Consider the following 7,633-nt stretch of genomic DNA (forward strand, 5'->3'; position numbering starts at 1 on the left):
TCAGACCATGATTTCGAGTTAATATCTAGTGGAATATTTCGTCGCTAAAACATAAAAATTGACATTAATTTTCCGACAGGAAATTCCACTTGATATCAACTCAAAATCGTGGTCTCAATCATCCCCTCAGTATTCGTTACGGTGTCACTAACACCTATACCCACTTGTATGGTTGCCTGTATGAACTTGTACGGGGTGTAAGTGACATCGTAATGAATACTGAGACGGATGATTCAGATATCAAGTGGAATTTTCTATCGTAAAAGTATAGAATTGAAAATAATAAATAAAAAAAACTAAATTTTGCGGCGGAAAATTCCACTTGATATTAACTCAGAATCATAGTCTGAATCATTTCCCTCAGTATTCGTTACGATGTCACTAACACCCTGCATAGGTACTAAGTAATTTATCTTTAGTGAGCGGCTCATAGAGGTAGTCGGTACGGACGCGTAGAGGTGTTACCGGATACGTTCCGAGGCGGTTTAGCTGAAGTTTGCATAAAGATCGCGTCGCGTTCATTTTTGGGTATAAACTTTATTGCCCCGGAATGCTCCCTTTACGCCTTAGTGTGTGGGCTGTATACACGTTTTCGTACGAATCCGTCTCGTATAAAATCCTAAGTATACGCAATAAAAAGCCAATCCTCAAACTAGGTGCGAATTGGTCGTCGTGAACAAATAGGTAAGTAGGTATACATTGTAACTTACAGAAGTTACGATGCAAATTCGTCCGGAAACGCGTCTGAAGTGCGCCCAGGCTTATTGTATCAAACTAATAATGAATTGAAAAATGTTTTACTACCAAAAAACAATACAATGAGGCACATAAAATACATACATACATAAACTCACAAACTAATGTTAAATGTTACGTAGGCACCATACATCTGCATACCCACGGGGGTAGGGCCCAGATTCGAGTGCTGTTTCTGGAAGACTACTCCAACTCGACGTTCCGCCACGCTGAGAGCCCGGTATGGGACCCCGCCGTCCAGGTCCTCTACTGGGTCGATGTCCTCAAAGGCAATGTTCATTCCCTGGACTATACCACGTTAGAACACACCGTCAAGCATATAGGTACTGTTATAGATTGTAAATTATAGTAATAATTCTAGATTTAATGTTAATTTGTAATAGTCAGCACCTTATTCTCATAGCCCGTCTTTTCAATCGCATCCTATCCACCGAGCGGTTTACAACTCTCTGTTTCAATTTCTATATCTGTTTCCCATTTCCCAAATATGTTTTCCATTTCTAAAAATGTAAAATATAGTTATTTCCAGTTTAATTTAAAATAGTTTTTTTTAAATCCGTCTCGTAACAGTACGCTCATGGTAAAGAGAAATTATGTATTATTATTATTTCCTTCTTTTAAATATTTGATCGCTACACCAACTTCACTGTAAATAATGGGTCACGAACACAGATCGTAGTTACAAGCGACATATGCCCTCAGCACTAAATTACATGAGTCCCCATGTCGCCAAGTTAAGACTCACGTCGGCGTGTGGAGTAGCCGCACTAAGTCATTTCTGGCTGGACCATCGGTTTACGGCCCGTTCATTGCGTAGTAATACAAGCGTTAGTTGTAGTTGCGCGATACCAACAAAGCAATGAATGGTGTGGAAAGTTTAGAATACGACTGTTACCTGATATATGCTCGTTTTGTGCATATTTCGGTCCCACCGGCATACAATAACTAAAATATTTTCGGCAAAAATATGACATGGTGTTATCTAGTTGTAGTCACAGCACAGACAAACAAACATGAAGTGTTTAAAATGTGGTTAATTACTTAGTATTATTATTAAAGTGAACGCCTGAATCTTATAATAATATACCTACAGCACACGAAGAGGTGAATATGGTGTTGCCAGTAGCCAACAGCACCCGACTCCTGGTCAGCAGCAAGTCGCAGGTGTTCCTGCTAGACTGGGCTTCCCCTGGGAAGCCCTCCATGCAGCTGTTGGCAGACCTCGCGCCACTGCAACCCGGCACTATTCTCAACGAGGGCAAAGCGGACGCCCGCGGCAGGCTGTGGGCAGGTCAGTCCACAAAGCAATTCTCTATTATACAGGATGGTGTTCGTCACACCGTACCCTCCTGAGGGGAATAATTCAGCTCATAATTCTGAGTTAATGTCAAGTATTGAACTGAAAATAATTAAAAAACCTAACATTTCCCTGACTCTTGCGACGGAAAATTCCACTTGATATCAATTCAGAATCACGGTCTGAATCATCCCCCAAAACTTTCGTTACGGTGTCATTTACACCCTGTAAAGGCAAATTAGACCATTGTCCTGTGTCACCACTTGCTAGTTCTGCCTCTACCTAGAACTTATCGGCAGCAGTACTGATATCAAACATTCGGCATATGACTGAAAGAGTTGCATCTACAGTAGTAGTGAAACAGACCTTGTAAAACGTAACATGATTACAGTGACAACATGTCTCGTCTCCTTCACACTAAGCTACTATGTCTCTGTCCGTCTCATTCTAATCATTTTATTTTTTGCAGGGTAGGTATTCACTTCCTGCACACAGAGTAGGGATGCGGGATAAGCAGTTCAAGCGCAGGATTATGACACAACCTCGCAAATAACAATGTCGCTACCCGGGTGACTTTCCCGGCTGTGTGTATCAAGCTTAAGTCTAGTAACGACTTTTCTACCTTAAAAATATTGAATTCTTAGGATTGAACCACAAAGCACTTTCCTGTGGCTCTATCGTTTTCTATCCCAGAACCGGACATTTGCTAAAGCGTGATACAGACCGGGAGTGCGACACGCCGACCGCTTTCTTTTCCGTCGCGTACGATCGCATTATCTCGCTCTAACAAATAACGGACAGACATCTGAGTGACAGAAACGGATAGAAGTGTAGGAAGGTGCGGATCTGTGTAGCCAGATGTGGCTCAACCCTTACTTCTCTTATATTTTGCCAGGCACGAAAGGCCCGCAGAGCGGCGACAGAGTAGAGATCGATCAAGGCGCCCTCTACAGCCTGGAGCCCCCTTGTTACCAGCCGCAAGTGCAACTCAAACCGGTGACTCTCTCAAACGGCCTCGTGTGGTCACTCAACAACTCTGTACTCTACTACATCGACTCCTACACTAACAGGATAGACGCGTTCGACTTTGACTTGGAATGGGGACGGATAAGTAAGCTCTATAACCTATTTGCGTGATTAGAGCAACATATTTCTCCTCTCTTTCGCACTAGGCGATATACTATATCTCTGTCCTGCTGTCATTCCAATCGTATAGTAATAATAAACAAAAATATAATATTATATACATAATAAATAAAATTAACTCCTAGTGCGAAAGAGACATATATATTTCGTCTCTTCTTAATCATAGCTTCATAAGAATGATAGCTGGCGCTCTACGCTGCAGGTATAAGTACTCTGTTAGACTACGCTTGAAGTAAAAAACTTGCTAAGCTATAAACTATTCAAGCAATTTTAAAGGGGGTAACATTAAAAAGGTTTCGTTATAAAGTTACGCCACATACGAGCGCTTATAATCAAAACTGGTGCTAATTCCTGTAAATACCATCTAATTTTATTTTAAGTTGTATCTGTCATTTTCTTATCCGCCGAAAAGGAAAGGGACGGGTAATCGACAAGCATAAAATTTATGGAACACACGTCAATTTTAAGCACAAATCTAAACCAACCGTCTAAAAATTTTACATCCGTCAATAACCCGACACAGTTAAGTAGACAGCACGTCAAACGGATTGCATACCAGCGACGTACCTTTTGATTCGCCCGGGTTCAAATTAGCTTCCAAACGTTTTTTCGATTCTGCTCCGCACCACCCAAATCCCCTGGTAGTTGCGGCTTCCGATTACATCCCGCTTAGGGACGGTACTGAAAAGTATCGGCGTCCGAAGGACGTAATATACGATCCCGACGACCCGATTACTCTAGCCATAGAGGCAGCCAATCAGCTCGCGACACCAAACATTTCAGGACCCCGATACCGACCCCGCCGGCGTGGTCGACGATTTCCCTCATTCAGCGCTTATCGCTATCGACCCACTAGGGTCGATTAATTCTTTCAAATATTTTTCCTCTCAGACGACGCCCTGAGCCGAGGTTCGCGCCCAACTGGGCACCCTCAGGCCTGTTGTCTTAAACGTTGTACCGGGTGAGAGCCTTCAGCGCTCCCCATTTGTCCGGCCAAGTAGTTAATGCCATCTGCGGCAAATCTACAATAAGTCAAGTCAAAAAAAAAAAAAAAAAAAAAAAATGATTCGCCCGGGTTATTCATTCATTTACTCATTCTTCCTAAAATTAAGAGCTGTGAATCATCCGTCCCTTTCCTTTTCGAAGGATATGAAAATGACGGATATAACTTAAAATAAAATTAGGCGGAGTCTGCAGGAATCGGGGCCACTGTTTCACTAATATCTCTAGGTACTAATTACAACAAGAAACGATCAGATTTTAAATTGAAAAAATAAATTTTATAATATTTTTCAACATTTTGCAGGTAAACGTCGTACAATTTTAGACATTTCTCAGTGGGGGTACGACGATGGTATCCCCGATGGTATGACCATCGACCGCGACGGTTTGCTCTGGGTTGCCATATTTATTCATGGTATGGTAAGTAAGATTGCTTCGGACGGCACGTTAAGCTGTTGATCCCGGCTATTAGCCGTAAAACAGCTCCACCAACCCGCAGTGGAGCAGCGTGGTGGCTTGTGCCCAGCAGTGGGACGTATATGCATGTGTGTATATGTATATGTGTAGGCTGTTTATGTATGTTTATGTACGGTAAGTACAATTACACTTTTTATTCGTTTTTACACACGATTTATTTTTATTTTTCATTTCGTTGAATTCGTATCTATTCGTACCTATACCTAGGAAAACAACAGATAGACTAAGGCTGTTACGGAAGGCAAGGTGAAACTTGCACAGGACCGAAAAGAATGGCGAAAAAGAGACTAGGCCTATACCCAGCAGTGCTTGGACACAGGTTGAGTAGATAGATATACCTAATAAAACCAAAAGCAAGCAGTAAAAATTTCTTAATTGTGGTGGTTACTATCAGTCTGATGACTTTTAGTTCTGCCTAACATGAAATAACTGGAGGGAGTGTACGTCTTTTCAAAAGTCGAAAGCCAGGGCTTTGCCCGTTGTCCCGACCCCTAAACGGTGTCATACTATTGTAAATGCTAAAATTATAAAGGTCAGTAAAAACTCACTCAAATCAATAAACCTGTGGTCACGGTCCGAATGTCTACAATGTTTACATCATCAGGTGATACGCGTCGACCCCGATGTCGGGCGAGTAGTAAACAAGTACGACCTGCCGGTTCTGCGGGCGACCTCGATGACGTGGGCGGGGCCTGACCTCGAGGAACTCGTGGTGACCACGTCTCGCCGCAACCTCCTCCACAACCAGGTGGCCGCGGCGCCGCTCAGTGGCACCCTCATCGCGTTACAGAACCTCGGCACAGGTGGCGTACCCGACCACAAATTTGTCTTCGACACGTAAAGTAGATCTACCTACTTTCTTGTAATAAACATTGAGATAGTATAAAACGTGTTGGTATACTAGTAGCTGCCGAGAAGTGGGTGTATATACTATACACCTCTGCTTTCCCCTTTGAGGATTAGGTGTGATGCTCTGTATGTGTGTTAGTATAAAATCCAATATGCTGGATAATACCGATCATAACAGGAAGATCATCACCAATCATTACTAGCATAGGAGCGGTCTGAACTTCAGAAGTAGCAAATAATAAAATGTTAATCAGAAATAATTTATTAGATGACATGCATACAACAAGAATGATTAACAAGAAATGTATAACATTTTAGAATTCGTTTAATAAACAACATTTAACAAACAAAGATGTACTTGACAACAGCTAGAAGTGACTAGAATTATTCCGTGAATAGTTTAATGACAATCATTTGTGACTCGTTCCATTAAATTTTGCCAAATAGAGTAAAAACGACATTGATTTACTATACATAATAAGTAACAAATTTTGCCGAATGTGAAATTACATTTGAAACTAGCTGGTATAATTTATATAAATCACTAACTAATAGGTACTTAAATTAATCTACTTACACGTTTCTAATAGAATGCTAGTGTTTAAGGCTAGAACGGCACCGACACACTGCACCGGGAATAAAATACTTCGTCCTTTAAAAAGTCAGACGTGGCCTACGAATTTATTATTCTTTCGTAGGACGTGGCGGACCGCGACGTAATGTGGGACTTTCGGCGTTCTTCAAAAACACGATAGATGGCGTTGTTAAGTTCAAATTTCATGGATAACAGACATATGCATCTTTTGTCTTTGGTTTTGGGTATGAATGATGACCCTTTTTACTACACCAAGGTACAATTACAACTTCCACCCATTATTATTCTGATCAAAATAAAGAGAAGCAATATAGGTAGCAACATCATTCTATGCATAATGTGATACAAATATCAAGTAACAATTAGCTTTATATATGCTTCAGCCCAGTGTACTGCGGGGCGGAAGGCAAGAGGGAAACCACTGCCCTATTTTTCCCTAAAAAAGTACCATGGAAAATGCTGGACCGACTAGAGCGTGGCTCTTAAATTGATGATGATGATGCTTCAGCCATTGCGTTACATTTTTCAATAATTATGTACCCCAGCAATGAGAAAATGGGTAACGTTGAAAGTGTACAACGCCATCTATCGTGTGTTTGGGGAACGTCGATTGGAAAGTCTCTCAATGTAGTAATTGGTTCGTTATCGTGGTAAATCGTCCGAGCGAGGCGAGGTTGAAGGCATGGCATGTCGGCGTAGTTCTCTACGGCTACACATTAGGCACATTTGTCCATATAACAAACAAACAATAAACCATATAATACAACAAAGCACTAGACCAATACTGGCTTATTGAATACAGTACTTTACGTAGTAAATTCTTCATAGAGACAATTACGTTTCACTTTTATTGGTAACAATATCTATAAGATTGTATATTTTATTAAACATTTTACATCAATCGCACTTCAATATTTAGTGTGAAATTATAAGCCCAATTCGAAATAGAGTCGGCAAATCACATTATACACGATTAAGCTATATAACAGCCGTTTATTTTTGTTTAAATTACCAATGTAATATGAGTAATTTCATGTCAATATTCAGCCGAACTTTAATATTAAGAGATTCTTAGATTCGGGACAATCGCCGCGTTGGCATCTTTCACAAACACTTAATATTAATTGACACTAGTCCGTACTTATGTTTAATCACAACTATCCTATGTTGCTAAGGTTTACATAGAAGACAACCTTGGGCTACGTCCGCACTGACAGGCCAGCTTAGCGCCTAGAGACAAGCGAGGCGCCTGGCGACTAGCTTAGTAAAACGAACATTCTAGAATGTTCGCGACCAGTCTAGTATACGAACGTGTTGGTGCTTTGATGCGAGGCATTTTAGAAGATAAAAATTTATAAAATATGAATTGCATCAGTTTTAAAGGCAACCTATGTGGAATCCAGTTAATTAATTCCATAAAAATACAATTGTCTTCTGTTATGTTACATGTTTCTGTTATGTGTCTTAAGACGTGAAGAGCGCATGGCATGATTTTGACTCATATCATGACC

General features: G+C 40.8%; 1 protein-coding gene across 1 annotated transcript; it reads left to right on the forward strand.

Moving 5' to 3' along the window:
• The first annotated feature begins 1,866 nt into the window (after window positions 1-1,866).
• On the forward strand, window positions 1,867-5,519 carry LOC126379750 (regucalcin-like). The gene is made up of 4 exons (XM_050028567.1): window positions 1,867-2,047; window positions 2,949-3,164; window positions 4,506-4,621; window positions 5,283-5,519. The coding sequence occupies exons 1-4, from the start codon at window positions 1,867-1,869 to the stop codon at window positions 5,517-5,519; spliced, it is 750 nt and encodes a 249-aa protein (XP_049884524.1).
• The last annotated feature ends 2,114 nt before the right edge of the window (window positions 5,520-7,633 follow it).

This window comes from Pectinophora gossypiella, chromosome Z (assembly GCF_024362695.1).
Source record: "Pectinophora gossypiella chromosome Z, ilPecGoss1.1, whole genome shotgun sequence".
Classification (NCBI taxonomy): domain Eukaryota; kingdom Metazoa; phylum Arthropoda; class Insecta; order Lepidoptera; family Gelechiidae; genus Pectinophora; species Pectinophora gossypiella.

Excerpts from the sequence above, each read along its gene's own strand:
- LOC126379750 (XM_050028567.1), top strand. The coding sequence starts at position 1,867 with ATGGTGTTGCCAGTAGCCAACAGCACCCGACTCCTGGTCAGCAGCAAG. Across the intron at positions 2,048-2,948 it reads CCGCGGCAGGCTGTGGGCAG|GCACGAAAGGCCCGCAGAGC; the intron begins GTCAGTCCACAA and ends ATATTTTGCCAG. Across the intron at positions 4,622-5,282 it reads CCATATTTATTCATGGTATG|GTGATACGCGTCGACCCCGA; the intron begins GTAAGTAAGATT and ends TTACATCATCAG.